Genomic DNA, 23529 nt, shown 5'->3' with positions numbered 1-23529 from the left:
CCTTAGAGGATGATGGGGCATTTGCGCCCCTCATAATTTTCTATATATTATTGAATATAAATTTTATTTCTTGTAATCACTCGCAAAATTCCCTTCTCAAATTTTTAAAATTTCTTTATATATAAATTTGCCCCACTTCCTACAAATTCCTGGCTCCGCCCTCATGGCTCGCACAATCTGTATCGGATATACTAGGATGACGCGTGCTACGATTGATACGAATAGTTCATATGCATATCTAGTATAACAAGTTAACACTAAAATATTTATATGTCTTCATATCAATATCGATTATACCTATATTGAAATTAAAGAAAATATTTGATTTCCAATATCCATTTTGCACATATATAACTAATACTACTATATTTACTCACAATTGTACAAAATGAACGAACGGTGGGTGGGATGTGTTTATCATTTTGATTATTCCCAACCTGAAAATGATATATATCAGTTTTATTTTAAAACGGCTCTTCAATATGGGACGTGATTTATGCTGGTACGCCCCTTTGTCGTTTGATGCTACAATTATATATACATATATGATACATATACAATGATCGATGGATCCAAGATCCAAGAAACATATCAACTTATGGGGTCGGACACATTAAAAAAAGTCGTCGTCCGCTCCGGAAGGCACATGTGGTGCGATAGTTTCGTTGATAATTGATGACAAACGAAGAACAAAAGCGAACCTCAACCCTAGCAGACTCAGATGCAAATATTTGTTTTGGTTGAAGCTATGTAGTCTGTACTTTGAGTTCAAATTTTGAGACCGCAATTTTCCTATGTATCGTGGTTAAGATAGAGACTTGTGCTTAACAATTTACTCGAAATTTAAAACTCTAACAATGGTATACGATTTAAAAAAAATATTTTATAACTTTGGTAGGTGCTTAAGCCCCTCAATTCGTACACGTGTGTCCGCAATTTCTCGAAAGGTTGGGTTTTTCAGCCCTCATGGGTTCGAGAAAATAATTTTCCTAAGTTTTGTTGCAACTATAGTGAGTACTCTTGCATTTCTGTTCACACGAAATATTAAAAATTGAACGATGTTATACGAAATTGTAAAAATGATTTTTTAAAACACTCGGCAGGTGCTTAAGCCCCTTATTTCTTACTCGTGTGTGGGGTTTAAGACATGTCGGATATCGAATTTAGTGGAGTTTTCCGACCACCCTCATAAGCCGGCAGTGGGGTCGGCCTACCCTAAACCCGGTCTAATATATATACATATGTTATATGCATGTGTGTTTGGTTGCATAAAATAATTGAAGTGCTAAAGAACAAAAGCAACGAAGCTGCATGGAAACTGTGTTGTTCGAACTTATTTGAGAATAATATCAGTTTGGCAAATCATTTGGATGCCCTACGAAATTAAGTTTCCTATATTTGCCCTTTCTCCCTTTCAAACGCATCACTTGTATCACAGCAAATCAAGAAAGACTGGCCTTCTTCATACATTTCGACAAACAAAATTATCGGATAAGGGAGAGGATAAATTACTATATTGCGGCTATGATTCCTCATAAATTATTTGTGATTGATTTATAAGATCATTAAATAATAAATTTGATGGGAAATTCATGTGACGCATATAAAGGAACAAAAGATATACTAACCCTTGAATTACGAAGATCTACAATAAATAGATATATTTGAAGAATTAATTTACAAAATCTCAAAACATCATATTGAAATACGAATAGAAATTTATGAGAAATGAGACAACTCAACGAGAATTCTTTAAATTCGAAAGTGAGGGCACAAGCGGTACATTTATATTTATAGATTGAGTACAAATTAAAAAACATTTTGGTCTCACACATTAATAAAATCCTTCATGACCTTAATTTTTGTGTACAACTAGTATATCTCCCTATTACACCAGATGAAATTAAATGCAATGTTCCATAATTTAGTGTATCACTACTCTAAATAATTATAAAAATATTACTCCTACTATATTAATCATAACATACAAATCAGAAAAATGAAAGAGAAATAAAATGGAACACAAAATTTGTTACACTATATCTCAAGATTCAAGAATGATATCATATAATATGGCACTATATATACTCACATTGAGTGTTTTTTATTAAAAAAAATGGCCGTGTTTGATTCCTCGAGATGAACTTGTACCGATATTGCCTGAAATTGAATTGACTCGAGAATATCCAAGATTAATTTTGTAGCCCATGACCCAAAATGCCAACACTAATCTTACGTAACATTAACATTGTCCCGAGATTATATATCATACCTTTTCCATTTTTTAGAACAACAATATTTATACATAAACTCAATCTTGTACTACATCTATCAATCTGAACACAAATAAAAATGTTCAATTACACTAAAACATCTTTTAATTTATTATAGTAAATTAGTAACACCTAACACAACCTATACACAAAAAGAAAAATGGACATATTACTTTCCCACTGTCAAAATTTCAAAACACATAAGTAGCAAGTAAATACAAACGTAAATACATACATTCACACACATCATACATCAATTTCGACACAACCAAATAAAAATAATAATATTATAAGAATATCCTCCACCATAAAATAAAACCTCAACATGAAAAAAAACAAAACTCCAAATTAACTCCAAAAAAAAACAAAGCCGTGAAATCGACGTATAACCACAGGGCCATTTCCGTAATTCCACACCTCATCTTCTCCTTCCCCATATCTGCAATCAAAATTCCTTCATCTCGCCTTTCACCAACCTAGTATTCCACCAGATTCAAAACTCAATCCCTAAATCCACCCCCAAAAAACTCAATCAGCCATGCCGAATCGCCGCCAGCAGCAAGGCTCCGGCTACAATTACGCCACCAGCTCCGATTCCGAATTAGAAGAGGAAGAGGAATTGGAAGAAGAGGAAGCTACCAATTTGGAAATCTGCGGCCGCGATTGCGGATTCCGCGGCCGCCAGTGGCGGCTCTGGGGCGGAGTCCTCGACCCCAGGGCCGCGTGGGTGCAGGAGTGGAACCGGTTATTCCTCCTCGTCTGCGCCGTGGGGCTGTTTGTGGACCCGCTCTTCTTCTACACGCTGTCGATAAGCGAGAGCTGCATGTGCCTCTTCGTCGACGGGTGGTTCGCCGTCACCGTCACCGTCCTCCGCTGCATGATCGACGCGCTGCACCTCTGGAACGTGTGGCTGCAGTTCAACATGAACCGCAGCCCTGACGACCGCAGAGCGCATGACCGCGCCACGGTCGCCTTCAAGTACCTCAAGTCGCGCAAGGGCTTCTCGTTCGACCTCTTCGTCATCCTCCCCTTGCCCCAGGTCAGTCGTTCGATCGCAAAGATTTACGATATTTTTACTAACAAGGAAATGTGGACTCAAACTGTCATAGCCGCATATCTTATCGAAAACGTCGTCATGAGTAAATATCATATTGTTGCCTTATCGAAACTTTTTCGGTGTACGGAAAATTTTGGTATAATCAATTTTTGATTCTGATATCGATCGTATCGTACTAAAAGTACCGTTAAAACTTAAAATTACATTAGCTTATAGGAGTATAATTTTGTGGGGTGGGGCCGGCACCCATCAATTTTGAAATTTTGTAGGGATATTTTAGTAATTTTATGTTAAAATCATAGTTACTGAAAATATTATTTAGTTAATTTTGATGCTTCAGAATTTGTCATAGGCCTAAGCAAGCTTAAATCCTATGCCTAATTCGTTTCACAGTCTTTATTAATTTCTCTTTGTTTCAAAATTAATATCATAATGAAATTATAATTTTTTAAAAATTTGTCAAATTTCTACAGATTTATTGCACTGAACGTATAAAATTGCACTGAACGTATAAAGTCACAATATCGATATCGAGTAGCGCAATTTATTGCGGTGAACGTATAAAGTAACGGTATATTGTTGTTATTTGAACTAGACCGCATATTGTGCAATGTAGTTTTGATGAAGCAACGAGACAAAATGTGATGTTGAATTGTGTTTGTGTATTAATATGATAGCTTCACATCGATTATTGTTTCTCACAAGCTCATGTGATTGTTTATGTCCTCTTGTGTTTGTTTGTGTTGACTCGTGTCAACAACATCGTCTCCTCACCATGCAATAAGTTACTCTACTTATCTACTTTTTTTTTCAATATTATAACTATAGTCCTCACCATTTTTCTACAACGGTTAACATAGTTCTATATTTCAATTGTGGGGTGGAGATACATGTGATGCATGCAAAATATTACTAAAATCTAAAAATAACTAATTTAATTATTTACCTAAGATTAGTAAAAAATTGGTTTTAGTTCATATCAAATTGATGTCTAGATATTATAAGAATAATTGAGTCACTTGTATATAAAACCGTGTGATGAAAGTGATAAAATCGTAAAATTGGCATATGCTTGATGAATTTGTAAGATTGTACTAGTAGAATTGATACAATTACTAAATATCGGGATATATTTGGCGCAGATAGTAATCTGGGTGATCATCCCAAAGCTTCTAGAAAGAGGATGGACGACGGTGGTGATGACGGTGTTGTTGGTGATGTTCGTGTTCCAATACTTGCCCAAAATCTACCACTCGGTATGTCTGCTCCGCCGCATGCAGAATTTCTCCGGGACCTACATTTTCAGCTCCGTTTGGTGGGGCATTGCTCTCAACATGATCGCGTACTTTGTCGCATCCCACGTAAGTACTCTAACAATACAACAACATTTCTTCGTTCTAGCTAAACGAATAACTGCAACTTAATTGGTAAGATGTTTTCTATTTCCTCGTTCGTTCACTTCATACTGCAAACCAGGCTGTAGGGGCGTGCTGGTACTTGCTCGGCATCCAACGAGGTGCGAGATGCTTGAGGGATCAATGCATGACGACCAAAGGCTGCGACATAAAGATGATGGCATGTCAACATTCAATTTACTATGGGAATAAAGATCTCATTAGTGATAGAACGAGATTCATATGGGGAGAGAATAGGCATGCGAGGTCTTCATGCCTTCAAAATTATGACAATTTCGACTATGGCGTTTATAAGTGGACCGTGCAGCTCGTCACCAATAATAACCGTCTTGAGAAAGTATTGTTTCCTATATTTTGGGGACTTATGACTTTGAGGTACGATATACCCTTATTTTGGTCCTCGGATAGTCGTTAGAGATTGTGAAAATTTAAAATATTGCATTCCGTTAACAATTTGTGGTGCGCAACATCCTAGTACAATCGGTACAATTCGTACCGGGTGTAATAGGATGAATTTGCATATCTCACACCATTAACATTTTCGATTTATGACGTGATGAATTTGTGAATTAAACAGTACTTTTGGGAATCTAGAGAGCACGACTGACTGGCTAGAAGTGGTGTTCATCATAATTGTCCTCACCACTGGACTTTTGCTTGTCACAATGTTGATCGGTAACATCAAGGTACGTAAATTAAATCTCTTGAGTAGTTAAAATCAATTCAACGGCATATTTAGGGAGGCGATCGACTCTCAAGCTCGCCAGGAGCACTAATTTTCCTTTATGGCCAACCAGAAATGCCATGGCAGCCACTCATACAATTTATTTTTTTTAACTTATGTTGCGAAAATACAATTGTATTCCTCGTTAGGTTTTCTTGCACGCGACAACGTCAAAGAAGCAAGCGATGCAGCTGAAGATGCGAAACATAGAGTGGTGGATGAGAAAGAGGCGGCTGCCGCAGGCGTTCAAGCAGAGGGTGCGCAACTACGAGAGGCAGCGGTGGGCTGCGATGCGTGGTGTCGATGAATGTGAGATGACTCGGAATCTTCCGGAAGGCCTCAGGAGAGACATCAAGTATCATCTGTGTTTGGACTTGGTGAGGCAGGTGCCATTGTTCCAGCACATGGACAATCTCGTGCTCGAGAACATATGTGACCGAGTCAAATCTCTCATTTTCACAAAAGGAGAAACGGTAAGTCAAAAATCACCAATTAATTTACATATAGTACTATGGTTACAAATTTACAATTTACGAAAATTTCAAAAATCACTTAGCTTTTATTCATTCATTTGAACATAGAAATTCAACAAATCGAGCTTTGAATTTAAGTACTGTGTATATTTAATTAACTACATCAATAATAACTTCTAGGGATATTGCCGCCTAGTATCACAGAACTTTTCGCTTTTTCCACGAACTTATATAATATCACGTTGTTGAATATTTTTCACCGACGACAAAATCCAACTGCATTCAAATGAAATGGATAACCATGTCTCTGGCTTTCTAGCGACTTTGTAATCACATCACTATATCTTAAGTGAAATGTAGCCGGTCAGAAAAATTCAACAACTATTTAAGTTCGTGACATTATATGTCAAGTTTAAAATGTGTGAGAAAAAAACAACTGTTTGGAAAGTTTCGCGATATTAGGCGCCAAAATCCCTAAACGTGACGTAATTTCTTTCAGATAACGAGAGAAGGCGATCCGGTGCAACGAATGCTCTTCATCGTGCGAGGCCATCTCCAGAGCAGCCAAGTCCTCCGCGACGGCGTGAAGAGCTGCTGCATGCTCGGGCCGGGGAACTTCTCGGGGGACGAGCTCCTCTCGTGGTGCCTGAGGAGGCCGTTCGTCGAGAGGCTCCCGCCGTCGTCGTCGTCCCTGGTGACGCTGGAGACGACGGAGGCCTTCGGGCTGGAGGCGGAGGACGTGAAGTACGTGACGCAGCACTTCCGGTACACGTTCGTGAGCGAGAAGGTGAAGCGGAGCGCGCGGTACTACTCGCCCGGGTGGCGGACGTGGGCGGCCGTGGCGATCCAGCTGGCGTGGAGGCGGTACCGGCACCGCCTCACGCTCACGTCGCTGTCTTTTATAAGGCCTCGGCGGCCGCTGTCGAGGTGCTCGTCGCTTGGGGAGGATAGGTTGAGGCTTTACACGGCTTTGCTCACTTCTCCTAAGCCTAATCATGATGATTTTGATTTTTGACTTTTTATTGGGGTGTGTTGATTTGTTGATTTTAGTTGTTTGTGGGATTTTGGTATGTCTTGTTTAATGTTGGGAAAAGTGATGATATATAAAATCGAATAACTATTTATTCTCTTGGAGGATAAAAAATTGGACCCAAACCAAGAAAATAAAGTTGATGTAGAATATAAAATCGTAGAGAAGATTTATTTTACGTGGAAAATCAATATCGTGAAAAACTATTAGATTGAATTTCAGATATTTTTCAAGAAGGGCGGGCACAGTAAGAGTCAAAAGGAGCCTAAGACCCTAATAAGTTATTCTTTTGTCTTATTTTAAATATAAGCGGGTTGAGACCTCCACACTGAGCATCAGTTTCTATACGAACCACCAGATTCAGAGGGTGACGAGAAGTTGTGGAGAAAATAAAAAAACGAGAATAGAAGAGTGAAAATGACTACTAACAGATTTGTACAAAATCGTACAAGAATTAAATTTGATTTTATTTGTGTTATTATTTATCTTTTTGACTATTATTTTGATATATTATATATAGCCTTCACCAAATTAAAAAATTGTGTGTTCATCTATATAGGAGGCTTGCATAATTCTCCCTGTCTTAAGTTCATATAATCAAAATGTAAACTGATACCCACCAACAATGACTCTGTGGCCCAATGGATAAGGCGCTGGTCTACGGAACCAGAGATTCTGGGTTCGATCCCCAGCAGAGTCGTTGCATTTTATATATTAAAATGTTTTGGCTTTATTTCCAAAAAATAAATGGTGCTTCTTCCCCTAAAGTCGTTTCATTTTTTTTTTATCATTATAATGCTACTGCAATTGCCACAAATAGGAAATATTTATGGAGTGATTAGGTCTCATCTCATGTGAAAGTTTTGGATTGATTCAAAACTGAAAAATCATTCAAATGATCTTCAAAATCATGAATTTTGATGTATAAGAAATACTCTAGTTGTGAATGGATTGTGATGTGGATAGATTAAGAGCATAGTTTATTGGGCCAAATCATGGGCTCAAATGGCCCATAAGGAAGATCAAGGGTCAAAAGGAATTATGTTTGTTGGACTGAATTGTGAGATATGGTGTTTGTTGGATCTATATGGGGCCTTTATTTACATTTTTTAGAATCGATTAGTTGGTTTAGGATTAACCGATTTGGATAATGGTTAATCGATTAATTGAACAAAATAGTCTTTCAAGTACGTGAAGACTTAGGGAGAATGTTGGCCATTGTGAAACGTGAGCAAATAACGTAGAAGCTATCGGACTAAAGAGAACGAAACACAGCTCTGACAGCCAATTCAGCACACCCGTTCCAAGTGACAACGATCCTTGGTGTGGAGCTGAGAGGAGCATCCAATTAGACAAAGGACGCCTAACCCAAGGCGAAAGGGAAGGCGACGACCACAAGCAACGCAACATCGAACGACCTCAAGAGTATGAAAGATATGGACTAGACTAGGGTATTGGACTTTAATAGAGTTTAACTTTAATTAATTAATTAATGTAGATAAGAGGAAACAAATCCATTAGCCTAAAGCATGTGGTATAATAAGTAAGTATATAAGTATATCTCTATTGTAGAGAAATAGTATCAGAGGTTCTATTCATTTAAAACATGTAGGTCCAATCAAAGATTTTCAAGCTTTCACAAATGAACAAACACATCTAAAGATTATACTATAATCATTTATTTCATTTGTATAACTTTTTTAATACTATATTATTTGGTAATGCTATCTTTGTTAATATTAATAAATAAAAAAGTGCTGAAATGTAAAATAATCCCAACAAAACCACTTCAATCATTGTGCTTTTGATCATTTGTTTAACTATAAAAAAAAACTTAAAGAACACATAAATGAGCAGAGCAATAAATAAATGTAAAAAGAGTGACAAAAAAATCGAGTGAGAAAGTAGTAGAGCGCCGCTCTAGTGAGTAGACTAGTAATTAGCGAACACGTCACCCAAGGGGGCCCACTTTCCCGAACCGGCTTCCACGCCTAGTACAAATCCACAGACGATCCTCAACCCAAACAGCTAACGGTAAGAATCATTTTTTACTTGATATGGGTGGTCCCCCTACGCCCAACCCCCTCTCTCTTCATATCATTGGTCTATTCCGCTGTGCCCGCGGTGTAGCGAATCTTTCCTCCGCCGGCTCTAGCTGGCACGTGCCGGGAGACACGTGTTTGGCGGGGATGTGTTTGGCTGTTCGATTTTGTGCTGATTTTGGGGAGACACGACGGATTTTGGGGCTCTTCCACCAACAGCAACCTCTGCATAGAATTTCAATTTTTGGGCTATGCGCCCAAACACTACCCACATTTTCAAATCACATTTATTTTCATCATTATAGGAGATTATTTGCTTGATTTGTGAAAACTATCCATCCTACAAAACATATAAAAATAGTAAAAAAAACTGTAAAAGTGTATTTCCCACTGTTTTCTAATAATAAGGTTTGACCAAATTTGATTTTATGCCATACAAATAAACAAATAATGTCAATTCAAACCTTATATACAGTATCATTTTGGAATGTCCCATTATAAATAACTTATTATGAAAAAAATTTGATGTTTTTACATACAAAAAGTTACTTAACTTAGTAGAACTGTCACTTTACACACCAAACAAAATTTGCTTAATCTATACCCAAACTAAATAGACTACTTACAATAAAAAGAAGAGCTCACTACATTTATCCAATTGATTAGTAGTCACAAAAATCATTAATTTGAAAATATTATTACAACTTTGGGGGGAAAACATACTCAAAATTATTGTCATCTACTAAAATCATCCATAGAAACTGAAACTAAGTAAACAATTACACACACACATATATAGTATATATATAGGCTATAGCAATATACATCAAACTTTATAAGAAATACACTTTTATAATAATATTACTATTAATAATTAATAATAATAATAATAATAATAGTAATAAAATAGCAAGAAGCTTTTGTAGAGAAAGAGAAAGCATAGGATAATTATGAGGAAATGTAGGAGGAAAGGTGAGGCAAATCTGAGTGTATATGAGTGCTGGAAATGGTGACACATCCTATTCCTAACACTCAAAACATGAACAACCAAAACAAGTAAGCCTATGGTTCATATCTTGCAGCCCTACGTTCTCAACTTCATGCTTTTCGCCTCGACAGTATGCTATTTTAGGAAATCAATTCATGTATGTATATATCTATGCATGCATCTATGTATATATGCATGTATGTGTGTGTGTGTTCAATAATCAAATATACACAATGTTTGTGTGACTATGGATTTTCAAACTGATCTTATTATGGTATTATTTCAAAAAGATAGGTTTTGACTACTACTAGGTGTTGGGGATCATGATTGCTTTTTTTTAAGAGTACTTACAACATGTGAAAGTAATAAAGTAATATCTTTATGTTTAGACATTGTTTCTTAATTTGAAACAACAATCTAGGATGATCTTATGTCCGAATTCTAACATTAAATAGACCTATAGTTTTGTAAGCACACACACACACAGTAGCTTAATTACTCATGCTACACTAAAAGATACCTCACACCTAAGAAAATTTGCTACTTTAAGTCGTTTTGCCCATAATTCTTACACTCGGATGCAACTTTTTTTAAGGTAATTAAAGTGTTTAGTTTAGTTGAGTAAAATAAGACACTTTAGATCTTACTAGGTATACTGAAGCACTTCACAAACATTATTCATAAATTTCGTAGCTATTTATACATTTTGTGTTCCTATCCCCACAACTTAGGAGCACTTGATCACGAACACTAGTTATTTATTGCGTTTCTTATTTTTAAAATAAAAGCTTCACATTCTAAACCAGTCCAGATGGGCGTATGGCGTGCACGCCCACATCTTTACACATACAATTTTAGAGACTATACGACATTAGCCATTTTTACACGACGTTGCACGTATCCTTAGTGAGTTGCTTTTATTTTGACCATGATTAAATAGAACTATAAAGTAAAATTGTTAAAAACTTATTTTGGGTGGTATATTAGGGTTTTGAAAATAAATCTGTTTTCATAGTACTGAATCACTTAAATCAAATTGGGAATCTCAAACAAAATTCTCTTAAATATGATCTACACAAATGAAATCAATCTCAGCCATTGAAACTAAAACCCAAGATTTTTTTTAAAAAAAAGAGCTGAAAATGAGTAAAGACAAATTCCCAAAAACTCTACATAAATCTCCATGTTTGCTCATATGGACACATTTCGCATTTCTCAGCTGTACTTCCTTCTCCCCTTCCTCTCTCCTCTCTCCCTTCCTCTGCAATTTCCGTTCCCACACACCGCTACTGTTCCATTAACCGCAATGGACCACGAAACCGCCGATCACCAGCCGCCGCGCCGCGCCTCGGGGCGGAGGAAGTCCAAATGCGGCGGAAACGGCGGCGACGCGAAGAAGCACAAGCAGCCGCGGCGCGGGATGGGCGTCGCGAAGCTGGAGCGCCTCCGCGAGCAGGGAGAGGTCGTCACGGAGCCCGATCGAGCTGGATCCGGCTTCCCGCTGCCGTTTCCGGAGATGAATCACCACCGATTTCAGCATCCGCAGCTCCAATCGTGCGGACCGAGCTGGAATCCGGTCGGATTCCCCGGCCTCTACGGCCTCGATCGCCGGATTCTGCAGAGCCACGGCGACGAGAAGTGCTTTTCTCTCCAGTGCAATGCTTGCCACAAGGTATTCCGCTCGGAAAATCAGAAACCCCTATTTTTCATCAATGTTGACCTAGAAATCGAATTTGATCTGATTTTACGCAGAAGAAGAAGATCAACGGCGCTGCGGTGTATAAATGCGGCGATCATCGCCGATTTCTAGGTCTCGATTTCGGAGATGCGTTGATTCATCACAATCCAGAACCGCCGCAGGTAAAATTTTCTCTTCTTCATCTCGCTTTTACTTTGAAGATTTATCTGTTTAATTATAACTGTGTACGATTTTGAAGGTGGATGTTGTGGCGGTGCACAGAAAAGGAGCAGGCGGTTGGGAAGGGGGAAACAACGTGGTGATGGAGTACGATTTCTTCCCGCCGGCGGCGAGATCGGGGCGGAGAAACGACGTGGTGGAGGGGGAAATGAGGAATTCGGGAGCATTTGATGGCGTTGATCTGTCGCTGAAGCTGTCTTACTAGAGAATGAATGCATATCTCGGCGAAATCACAGCGTTTTTTGCTTACTTTTTTGGTTGTTAAACTGATTTCATCTCCACAATCGGCGATACATTTTCTGAAATTCTAGGCTCCACCATCGCTCTCTCTCATTAATACAGCTTTAATTTCACCCATGCATTTTATTTATTTAATCACTATTAATTAATTACTTAAGTACTTATATAATTAGGGGTGTACGGAAACCCTAGCTAGAGAGGGTGGTGAGTGTCAGAGGCGATTTAAGAGAGGCATTTCCTCAGCGCAGTTTATTCTGCATCGGGAGAGCTGAAACACAGGGATTATCTCTGAGGACTTACTCTAACTGGGAGTAAACAAACAAACAAACAAACAAACACCTCTCTCTCTCGCAATGAGGTATACATACATATATATGTATATATACATACATACGGGCAAAGGGGCTGCAGGAACAAGTACAAGATGTGTAATGAGTATAGATTTGTACAGGAAACTGTGAGTAAAACCAATAAAGCTGTGGGAAAAACACTCTTTTTAGCCTATTTCTTATTGGCCCTTCAACTGTGGTATCTGCATACCCTAAACTACTTTTATGTGTATAAATTATGTACTCCTACTATACTAAGTATATATGAAGGAAATTGCAATGTGAGTATGGTATATTTCATGATAAATACAGATGTTATGTTACTATAATTTATGTGAGTGAGTATCGTTTTTGCTTAGAGAACGTTTTTTTATTAAGAGAAATAAGGCGTGTGCAACGAGTAAAGGGTAGCGGTCAAGAGCCATTTGCAAAAATGGCTAAATAAAAAAAATTGTAGTGGAATCTCAACCAAACAACAAATTACAAAACAAAGACGACAAGAAAATCGAACTCTAGGGCACCCGACACAGCATAAATAATAGTTGAGATTAGAAAAGCACGGTTGGGAACTGGAACAAAAATCCTGGTATCAATCTTTACTTCAATATCTAGTGTCGTTCACTTGATCGATAGTCAACATTGACATTGCTTAGTTTTCAACGATTTAGAATTGAAACTCGATTTCTTCTTTTATTCATTAATTTGAAGTTATAAGGAAAATGAACAGCATTTGATTGTTATATAATTGGTAAAATTAATACTATTATTGATAATTGTTGAGCTAGAATCAAAATGTATGTATAAATATAACAAATGAGACTAAATTTACCTAAACGAGAGCAATACTAACGAATAAAGCTCAATTTGCATAGCATTTCGCTATGTATATATGTATCAACCAAATGTTATTGGGATACTAATAGATCTTCTATTTTTCAAGGCAAATGGAATAGGAGTATCTATTAGAGATGTTTGAAGTTTAGGTAGTTATTTCAGTTACTCGATAACTACAATATGGTAATAAAAAACATTAGGAAATACTTTAGGTTCGTTTTGACTTTTGGGCGTATATTAAATTTATTATCGCACATTAACATTGTCGGTTCAATTTTAGGTGTTCCACTTCAAAATCTTTATAAATTAATCCATCCATTTCTATTTAAATTTGTTGTGTTTTGTGTATAATTCTAGATAATTAACTTGGGCTGGCTCGTTATTTTTGATTAAGTACTATGATTAATTTGATCCTCTGTAGAGTGACAAATTGACAATAGAGAATAAAATAAAAGTTCGAGTGGCAATAAGTTCACACACAAAAATTTACAAGGAATAATAACGTCATGAATGCAAAGTAAGTACTTTTTCAAATAAACATCCAAAGAATTTAATATTATTATTTTATCGAACACATTCTCCCTCACTCCATTGACTGTCTAGGTCTATTTCTTGTTCGTATGCAATAATTAAGGTGGCTATTTTATTTGCCAGAAAAGTTTTAAACTATCTTGTCAAATTTCAGTTTTGGGCATCAGTTTTAAAATTTGAATGATATTGCTAAGCTAAAGTTTGATTTGATTTCACAACTGATGAACGTTCCGATCAAATCCACCATCATCGTTCACAAGAAAACATACCAAAATGTTACAATTTCGAAAACAACACAAATGGGCAAAAACACGATTAAACTAACAACTAAAAATATGTAGAATGAGCATTTATCTAGTAGTATTAGTGATTATCGATGCCCCCAATTAACCTAGGGTTTGACTTAAGAACTTCGTGTGTCAACCCTACTATAGGGCCCGATACCTAATCTCGAAACAATACCACATAGAATTGGCCTTTGCTTGAGTCTTAATTATCTTAGAACAATACCACATAGAATTGGCCTTCGTTTCAGTCTTTATTGTAATTAAATAAGATTGAGTCTTATGATTATTGTTCGATTGAATACATAAAACCCAATACTTAATCTCTCAACAATGCCACATAGAATCAGTCTTGGCTTGAGTCTTGGTCTTGTTGAGCAATAAATGAATAGTTTTGTTAAAGATTTGATTGGTGTGGATTGTGGGTAGAGAGAGAAGCAAATCTCAGTTGGGATTCATATCTGCAATCTCTCTCTCTCTCTCTCACAAACAGAAACAGTGCATTACAGTTTTGGGTGAAATCAGATGTGGTAAGTAAATAGGCTTGAAAGAAAGATTTAAGGCTTAAATCTGGGCCATATATATACACATCACAATATCAAATGTGTGCTTGTACTGTAAATCAACTCAAAAGGTACATCTCTTCAACACCCCTTTTTTCATGCAAAACAAACTAAGTTTGCTCTGCCTGTCTCCTGTTAGTTGTGCTTGTACCTTGACACAGACAGTAAATTAACAAAACCCAATAAAAACCCACTGTACCATGTGTATGTGGTCCTCAACCAACCTACTTTCTCACCTCTACAAAAACTCACAAAACAAAAATAATTCAAAGTTTACAAACTCTTCTTCATGATTTCTAACCTCTTCTGCAGTATACCACTCTTTCCGGCACGACAAACGAGGCACACAGCATCCATTTTCCGGGGGCGACGAGGCGGACCCTGTGCATCTGTACATCGAAAGCCACCTCCGACAGTGCAATTCTAATTCTCTGAAGATGATATTATGATCAAACAACTTTAGTCTTAACAACCAATTCAACCTTGTATGTGTGATGCACGGATAAGATTGTACCTCGTGAAAATCAAATTCGGGATCTTGAGCTTTTGAGAAACCGTAAACGTGAATTCTTGGCAAAGTACAGCCTTTACCAAGGTTGAGTCCATGGAAAAGTCCCTTGAAGGAATCTGCGTTCGAGAGAAAAGCTTATATTTCGTATGAACATCAAGGTTGACTGATTTAGTGGATTTTTAGAGGCAACCATAGGGTTACTGAACAAGGAAATATAATCTCTAAGACCAAATGTGATGGAACAACATAAGGGTGCATAGATGAAACACTTGGAAGAAGAAAGGTAAGGCATGTGGCTTTGTATACCGAGAAATTCAGCTGCATCTTGAGGCAAATTCATGACGACTTGAGTGATGGGTTGAGCTTTCTGGCAAGCAAAAACAGTTTCAATAAATCTCCTCCCGTCCATGTTAAATACCTACAAATAGGCAGAACATGAAGTTGATGAAATTATCCTCGACAGGCTTTGACAGAACAATCTGTCGAATGGTGAATGTGTCTGAAAGGGGAACTGGTTAACAAAAAACAGGATTCCACATCTTTCATGGAATGTGGAAGCTAGTAAGGAAAATTAACTTTTCACCATTCAAAATGTGATCACTTTCCGTGATTATCTGGAATATACTAGAACTTAAAAATGGCACGAGGATGGCACTCCATACCTGAATTTTCCTTTCAAGTTTATTGAGGACACAGTTCTTCTCAAGATAGTCAACAGCACAAGGGTTGAGATCATTAGCATACACATATTTGACCTTCTTTGCAGCAGAGATGGCAATTGGACCAACCCCAGCAAAAACATCACCTGCATTCAGGGGGGGAGATTGCTGAAGGTTAACCAAATTTATCATTTATAAGTGGAATGCTATAAAATTGTTCAAGGTGACAAAGAACTCCATCTTCATTAACAAGTTCAAAAGAAAATGTCAGCTAGTATAGGATGTTAAAAAATGGATGCTTGACACTTTAAGTTATGAATGATTCAGGTAATGTATACTAACATACACACAACATCGCTCTTGGTGAAGCAACTTAGCAGCCGCTGCCTTTCAGTTGCAAGCCTCGAGTTCCAATATCTACAAATAGGAATAACAGATTCAAGATTAAACTATGACTTTCATGGTGGAACAAAAGTTACATATCGCCTGTTTTGGACTTACACTGCTGCTAAATCAACATGGAATCGGATTCCATTCTCCACTAATGTCGTCACAAGAGAATTGTTTCCTGCCAAAACTTCAAGCTGCATTGTTCTGTAGTCATTTTGAATTGAATCGACTTTGTTTACGACTGTTTGTATCTTTGGCTTATTCTTATCCAATACCGCCTGATGTCAACAAAAGTAGAAAGAAAATAAACCCGAGGAAAATGATAGATAAATATCTTAAAGTAATTTATAATTCCACTCGAATTCAAAAGCTATCTGTACTACCAAGGAGATACCTTAGCAATGAGGTGTTTATAATGAAGATGTTCATCTTTAAGATTCAGGTGCGCAATGTGTCCAACTGTTTCAAAAGATGAAGGAACGATCATTCCTTTCGGAAGCAAAGCCTCCAGAATCTGCAAATTTATGTTTTCGGAATGGAAAATATGAAATTTATGGAAACACAAAGCAATTAATGTTGAGAGTTTCACGTCGTAAATCCTATCCACAAAACCTAACAAAAACAAAGTCATGATTCTAAAGGAGGAAGCTACAAGAAAAAACTAAGAGATCCTCCCTCTTCCCATCGAGCGACATATGAAATTGAAAGGGGAGATAAGGACAACAACCAATAAAAACAAAGTAAAACAAACTCAAACAGATGATACCGGTCAAGTGAAATACCTCGTTCAGTTGCCAATAATCATAAAACAGAGTCAATTTGCATTTCACGAGTTCAAAAGCTGATCTTGCATGCTGCCTATCATACTCCTCGAAAACAACCTGAACCACACAACTATAACATCAGTAAAATACTTAGTCATACCACATTTCATCCTAAGAAGACACCAAAACTAGCCATCCTGAAAGCTATACCGACAAAAACAGTAAGAGTCGCATCAATAAAACATCGCACGGGGTGAAAATCGCGCACAAAGTAACTTTCACTGCCGGGAAATTTAGTAGCCAGACTGGACATGCTTAGTTCATAACTAATCATCTTAAAGCTTTCTCCTTTAGTGTCTCCCACAACTCCAACTCCCACATCTCAAATGCATATCTTTAACAATATGTTAAGAGGTTTCTAAACTATACAAATAAACTACAGCTGCATTACATTGTACAAAGTAAACCTTCATAACGAATAATCAAAGCAAAACAAGTAAACACAAAAACCTTGATTGCCTGAGGCAATTCCTCAATGCTTTTATCGGAATACCGCTCATCCAAAAGCAGCAGCCTCGTCGGCCCCCGCCACTTGTGCTGCCGCGGAGCATCCTCCCCCAGCAAACCCCTCAAGTCTTCACCATCACTCAACTCAACAACCTCAACCAACGCCGCGCCGCCCATCCTGACCCCCTTCACCACCCTCTTCTCACCACCATCCCTCAATTTCCCCTTCTTCGGCCTCGACATCTTCGCCAGATTCCTAAACCTAGCATACCCTATCGAATTGAAAGCCCTCGCCAGCTTATCCCGATGCAGAACCGCACTCAGCTGCTCTCCGTCCCCCTCCGCCCTCCCGTACACCCTGCGGTTCAGAGCCACCAGCGATTCGTCTTCTGATTCGTCGGATTGGGGCAAAATTGACCTAATTTGGTCGTCAATTTCGTCGCCTGGGACTCTGGCGATGTTCCTGACTCGGGGCCAGTTGAGGAGGTGGCCGCGGAGGCGGTTTTCGAGCGTGGAGCAGATGGCGGAGGGGACGCGGAGGGCGGAGATGTCGAAGACTCGGGTGAAGGCGGCTTCGTCGAGGGAGGGGGAGGGGGGAATTGGTGATTCGAGAGGGAGAGGGAGAGGGGAGTGGCCTTTGTGGAGGGAGGGGCCGTATGAGAAGGAGAGAGGGGAGTTTGCGCTGCAGGAGAGGGCGGCGATGAGGCGGGGCTTGGCGGCGAAATGGGGCGGGGGATAGAGTGTGATTGGTCGGAAGAGGGAAAGCTTAGCCGCCATTGTTGCTCCCTCGGCAACTTGAGACTGATGCTCAATTCATAAGTACTCTATTTTATAGGAGTATAATCAAATTAGTAGTATAAATTTTAAAACTATAATGAAATTGGTGACACTTTAAAATGGATAGATTTACTATACATCTAAAGCTTGGGATATTATTTATGACAATGTTAATAGTATAAAACTTGGATTTAAGTTGAAAAATGTTAGAAGATTAACAATTTTTTTAGTTATAGAACCAATGACAAACGTTTAAATCTAAAGAAGATAGAGTTGAGACGTGGTAGTAGAATATTGAGTGATCCGATTGAATATATTCAATTGTGACAATCTCTTAGTTAACCAAAATGCAGGAAAATTGGTCTCCCTATGCTTTATACTCAACTTCCATTTGTCTATCCATGGATGCAATTACTATTTTAAATGGTCGCTTTCAAGTCTAATCAGGTTCCCATGAAAACTTCAAACCATCTAAACCATCTAATATATAGTAGTAGTTCATAAGTCAGCCGATATTAACTGTTCGCTTTGTGAATAGTTTTAAAATCAACATGCTTGGTTGTTTCAATGATGCTGCAACTAGCAAATGCAATTAACAATCAACATTTACCAACGGATCGCAGCACAGTTGGCAGCGCGAAGCTGTGGTGATCATGAGGTCACGGGTTCAACCCTCGTCACCCGCTGGGAGACTTTCGGCCTTAATCCGCAAGCCCGGTCGAGCAGGATTAGTCGGATTCGGTCGAGCAGGATTAGTCGGATTCCGCCAAAAGGCGGATTCGGTACACCTGTGGTTAAACCAAAAAAAAAAAAATTTAAACCATCAACATTTACTTAATTATTCAGTTACATTTTATTTACCTTGTCACAATTATATTCTTAAGTCCTTTAAATGTAAAAAAAGGAAAAAAGTTAAAAATTAAAATAAATGTACAAAACATAGACAATAAATAAAAGCTAATAAAAACCGTGGACGGCAGGATTCGAACCTGCGCGGGCAGAGCCCACATGATTTCTAGTCATGCCCGATAACCACTCCGGCACGTCCACTTGCATGTTACTAATCTGAATATTATATTTATATATTTGTTAACTAGCAGAAATTGAATTGGTATTTGATAAATGAAAATCATACGTATAAGATAATAATCTATTCACGATATTACTTGTGAGGAGAATTATCCATCAAACTGTAAAATCATATACTCTTCTTAACAATCTAAATAATAGGAGTTCTAGTATTTTCTAAAATTTCAAAGCATTTAATAAATGAGACGTATTGCCCCAAAGTTCCATAATTCTTAGATTTATTATTCTCATCGGTCATCATTTTTTTCATGCCCACTAAGATGAGGTACTTCTCTTTCAAATCGATATTAGGTGAGGTAAGATCCGAACCACCGACACCATGGTTTATACTTTATAGCCACGTGCTCGAATCCTTTGAGCTACATACCTCATCCCAATTACGCTGAATTACCAAATCTCGAGTTTCCATGTAGAAATATAATTAAAGTACATTTATCATACATAAATGATAAAACTTCCCTGGAATGGCTATGAATGATTGCTTCAAGATTACCCAAGCAAGGTTCAGTTGATCATTCCACTACATAGTTAATTTGAACAAGTACTAGCTTAGACCTAATTTTAATTTTAAATGGAAGAAGTATAATTGAAGATTATCCATAGCAAACACACTGATTCCAATTTTTTAAGAAAAGATGCCATATAATGTAGATGCGCCTAGAAACTTCTAGGCATATTCCTAATTATTTTAGTAATTAAAAAATAAAAAACCACCTAACCTCGTAATTTTTAAACCTCGAAAAACAGAAGAGCTTTCACTCAAATCCAGTCAACAGAAATCCAGCTGAAAGTCAAACCAAAATCGCCCCCAATTCTCAAACCCTAGCGCCACCGCAATGCAGCCGGACTCCGATCTCCCTCCCCTCGCCGCCATCAAGGTCCGCTCCTCCTCCCCCCGCTTCCCTCCCCCGACCACCCCCCTCTCCACCGAAACCCCCACCGCCAACGCCCAGCGCAAGATCGGCATCGCCGTCGACCTCAGCGACGAGTCCGCCTTCGCCGTCAAGTGGGCGGTCAGCCACTACATCCGCCCCGGCGACGCCGTCATCCTCGTCCACGTCCGCCCCACCTCCGTCCTCTACGGCGCCGACTGGGGCTCCGTCGACCTCTCCATCGTCGACGCCGACAACGAGGAGTCGCAGCGCAAGCTCGAGGACGATTTCGACACCTTCACCACCACCAAAGCCTCCGATCTCTCGCAGCCGCTCGTCGACGCGCAGATCCCCTTCAAAATCCACATTGTGAAGGATCACGACATGAAGGAGCGCCTCTGCTTGGAGGTGGAGCGCCTAGGGCTTTCCGCCTTGATCATGGGGAGCAGGGGATTTGGGGCTACGAAGAGGGGGAGCGATGGGAGGCTCGGGAGCGTGAGCGATTACTGCGTGAGGCACTGCGTCTGTCCTGTTGTTGTTGTGAGATATCCTGATGAGAAGGATAATGCTGAAGGGGCTGTTGTTTCCGTGGCGTCTGCGGCCGAGGATGAGGATGAGCCTGAGTATCATGATGCGTCTGATGGTAGAAAAGGTTTGCCCTCTCGTCAATGTTAGGTTTGCTTTTTTCTATTTGTACGCTTTCATTGTAAATTTGAGCTGTTTTTGATCGATGAATTTGATGAATCATAGCCAATTCAGATGGAATTACTTAGAGTTGTGTGATTGTTTATGATGGATGTCAAAATTAAATGCTTGAATTGGTGTATGATAATTGATGAGGTTATACGGATTGGTGCCCTAATTTCTTGTAGTTTTAGTGGAATGAGTGTGGCAATCTATATTTGGTATGTATTTATGTTCATTTGTTTTATCCTTGCTCAAATAGGGCAAGCTAATCCATTTATGTATTGCTCATAATGTCCGTTTTCCTTAATTTCTCGATCTTCCCCTTGGTTGCGGCACGTTAAATAGACGTATTTCACTTGTAGATACTTCGGGGTTACATCTGCTTAAGATTACTTAGAAAATCTTATTTGCAATGCTTCTAACCTGGACATTGCAATATAAATGATCCTCAAAGTTCTCGATTGGCGTTAGCCTCTCTACGAACAGAAAAGTTTGGTTCTTTTACTCATTTTAGGTAGTGACAGGCACTAATGATCCAACTTGCTAATTTAGTGCATCATTTTCTTGTGTAGATTAAGTGTTTTTGCCAGAAAAGGATATTGCTTTTGCGTGTTTGTTATACTAATAATGATGAGTTTTATGTACTGAATAGTCACTTGGCTGTGGAATTTAAAGTTTGTCGAAGAAGAGCAAAAGCTTAGATCTTAGTACAAGTGCAGTCCAAAATTAAACAAATTTTAGAGAAATGAGGACTCATTTCTGTTTTCCCGTTTAATGTACTTCTAATATATTATCTGTGATCCTCAGTTCAAATTTGTTCATACAAGTAGGCTTGTTAGTCGGTTTAGGTATTGACATTGAACCCATATGCTCGAGAGCCTCACCATGACTTGGATTGACAAAACTTTGATGCTAAATTGAAAGACTGAGATGTTGGCTAGGTTTATTGACTTGGGGTTTGGAATGTCTAGATTTAAGTCCTTCATGGGAGAATGTTCCTTGAACTGCATTTTCATGCACTTTTGACATGTTATAAGACGAGGGTTGTTCGGCTGAGCTGTTTTTGTTTAAGTGTTTGTAAATTGATTATTGCTTATAAAATCATGAAACAAGAAGATGAGTTGAAATAACTACTTGAAAGGCTTATAATCTTATAGGCTAGTAGTAGTATTCAGGAACTTTTTTTGCCAAACACTTTTTAAGAGGTTCTTTGATTCAGAGTATCCTTTCCTAATCACTATGCATTTCTATAATTGTTGCTGAACACTTTTTAAGTTCAGCCAAACACCCCCTAAACATCTGCATTTCTAATCACTATGGGTTACTTGTTTTGCAGATTCCTAATTACAACCTTGCTTCAAAGCTCTATTTCATGGACACCGGTCTGTATTTACTTTCTTTGAGTTTTTGCTGTCAATATTACCATATACTGCCTAATGTTTATAGAAGTTCACTTTTCTTGAGAGTGTATTTCTTTGTGGTGTCAAATTCTGATGATTATTCCTTGTTTTTTGCAGCACAATAGAAGGCATCTTCGTGAGCAGTATTTCGTTCCATCGTTGTTACTGCATCCCATCCTTATGTAACATTTTCACTTGTATCCTAACGGTATCTTATGTGCTGAGTGTGCGAAACCATGTCATTGTCTTTTGTAATATGTAAATCACTGTTAGTTTCTGTATACCTCAAGATTTCTTCTCCTTTCCTTTGTACTATCAGTTTGAATGATATGAGCTACATTTGGTTAATTTCGTGACTTTGGTTTTTCATCATCTTCGCAATGCTTCTCTTTAAGGCTATTTGCTACTAGTGATTGTAGAACAATAGATGTATGTGTATATCACCAGGAAAATCTCTTCTTGTTTGCAAATGCTAGCTTTTATAAGAATTTGTGAGTCTTCGCTACTTGTGATTGTTGAGTGTGTATCACCCTAAACCCTAGCTTTTACATAAATAATAATTTGATAAGAGAGATAGGAAGTAGTATGAGACTGAGAGAGTGAATTGGTGATGTTTTGCTCTATAAATTAAAATACTCTTCAATATGAATTAGTGGTTTTTGGCTATGATTCCTAACTTATTCTAATGTGTCAATAAGTTGCTATAACTCTAATGAAATTGTGATTATTTGAGCTAAAAGACTAACTATGACTCACTATCATATCATATGATTATTCATCTAGGCCTATCTTTGAAAATAAATGGGCCCCTTAGTTAACTATTGTATTTTGCTTGTAATTCAATCGTTAAAAGCTTATGGTTGTAAACTAATCGAATCGATTTTGACTACTAACCGATCTTGGAAACCCTAAATGGGAAGCCGAATCAATTGGGTCTCCGTTAGTTGGTTAAACTAATCGAAATTACTCTTTTGTTTTGGGAACCTCGATTTCGAAAACTAAGACACTCATTCCATCTAAAGAAACGCTTCAGTTACGACAAAATGCTTGGAGTATTGTTCAGTTGAGTGGGCTCGAAATCGCCAAACCGAAATATTGAAATTTACTAATTTCAAGTAATAAAAAGAGATAATTAGAATTCATGATAAAAAAAATGATCAGAAATATTAATA

At 38.1% G+C, this 23529-nt stretch overlaps 4 protein-coding genes and 2 non-coding genes across 7 annotated transcripts; 4 read left to right on the top strand and 2 right to left on the bottom strand.

Moving 5' to 3' along the window:
- The first annotated feature begins 2552 nt into the window (after positions 1 to 2552).
- LOC125201214 (cyclic nucleotide-gated ion channel 4-like) lies at positions 2553 to 7069 on the top strand. The gene is made up of 6 exons (XM_048099237.1): positions 2553 to 3312; positions 4473 to 4691; positions 4807 to 5120; positions 5323 to 5431; positions 5619 to 5942; positions 6442 to 7069. The coding sequence occupies exons 1-6, from the start codon at positions 2812 to 2814 to the stop codon at positions 6955 to 6957; spliced, it is 1983 nt and encodes a 660-aa protein (XP_047955194.1). The 5' UTR covers positions 2553 to 2811; the 3' UTR covers positions 6958 to 7069.
- Positions 7070 to 7599: 530 nt separating this feature from the next.
- TRNAR-ACG lies at positions 7600 to 7672 on the top strand. Its single transcript has one exon. It is a non-coding gene; the product is annotated as a tRNA-Arg (tRNA).
- A 3636-nt stretch (positions 7673 to 11308) lies between these two features.
- LOC125189212 lies at positions 11309 to 12186 on the top strand. The gene is made up of 3 exons (XM_048086493.1): positions 11309 to 11674; positions 11755 to 11862; positions 11940 to 12186. Exons 1-3 carry the CDS (start codon positions 11309 to 11311, stop codon positions 12123 to 12125), a joined length of 660 nt encoding a protein of 219 aa, XP_047942450.1. The 3' UTR covers positions 12126 to 12186.
- A 2508-nt stretch (positions 12187 to 14694) lies between these two features.
- Positions 14695 to 18348, bottom strand: LOC125209380 (tRNA (guanine(37)-N1)-methyltransferase 1). The gene is made up of 10 exons (XM_048108974.1): positions 17536 to 18348; positions 17044 to 17142; positions 16656 to 16775; positions 16373 to 16539; positions 16218 to 16288; positions 15875 to 16017; positions 15519 to 15630; positions 15216 to 15328; positions 15003 to 15132; positions 14695 to 14852 (listed from the first exon to the last, which is right to left on the bottom strand). The coding sequence occupies exons 1-10, from the start codon at positions 18307 to 18309 to the stop codon at positions 14812 to 14814; spliced, it is 1770 nt and encodes a 589-aa protein (XP_047964931.1). The 5' UTR covers positions 18310 to 18348; the 3' UTR covers positions 14695 to 14811.
- Positions 18349 to 19277: 929 nt separating this feature from the next.
- On the bottom strand, positions 19278 to 19359 carry TRNAS-AGA. Its single transcript has one exon. It is a non-coding gene; the product is annotated as a tRNA-Ser (tRNA).
- A 782-nt stretch (positions 19360 to 20141) lies between these two features.
- LOC125209388 (universal stress protein PHOS34-like) lies at positions 20142 to 22705 on the top strand. Of its 2 annotated transcripts, none has more exons than XM_048108985.1 (3): positions 20142 to 20945; positions 22294 to 22339; positions 22475 to 22705. In XM_048108985.1, the coding sequence occupies exon 1, from the start codon at positions 20235 to 20237 to the stop codon at positions 20943 to 20945; it is 711 nt and encodes a 236-aa protein (XP_047964942.1). In that variant the 5' UTR covers positions 20142 to 20234; the 3' UTR covers positions 22294 to 22339; positions 22475 to 22705. The 2 variants fall into 2 exon arrangements, with proteins under 2 accessions (XP_047964942.1, XP_047964952.1); XM_048108995.1 differs by having other exon boundaries at positions 20145 to 20922.
- Positions 22706 to 23529: the final 824 nt, after the last annotated feature.

The sequence above is a fragment of the Salvia hispanica genome, chromosome 1, assembly GCF_023119035.1.
Source record: "Salvia hispanica cultivar TCC Black 2014 chromosome 1, UniMelb_Shisp_WGS_1.0, whole genome shotgun sequence".
NCBI classification, from domain to species: Eukaryota; Viridiplantae; Streptophyta; class Magnoliopsida; order Lamiales; family Lamiaceae; genus Salvia; species Salvia hispanica.
Note: the sequence above shows the minus strand (reverse complement) of the source record. Positions and strands in the feature narration are given on the sequence as shown.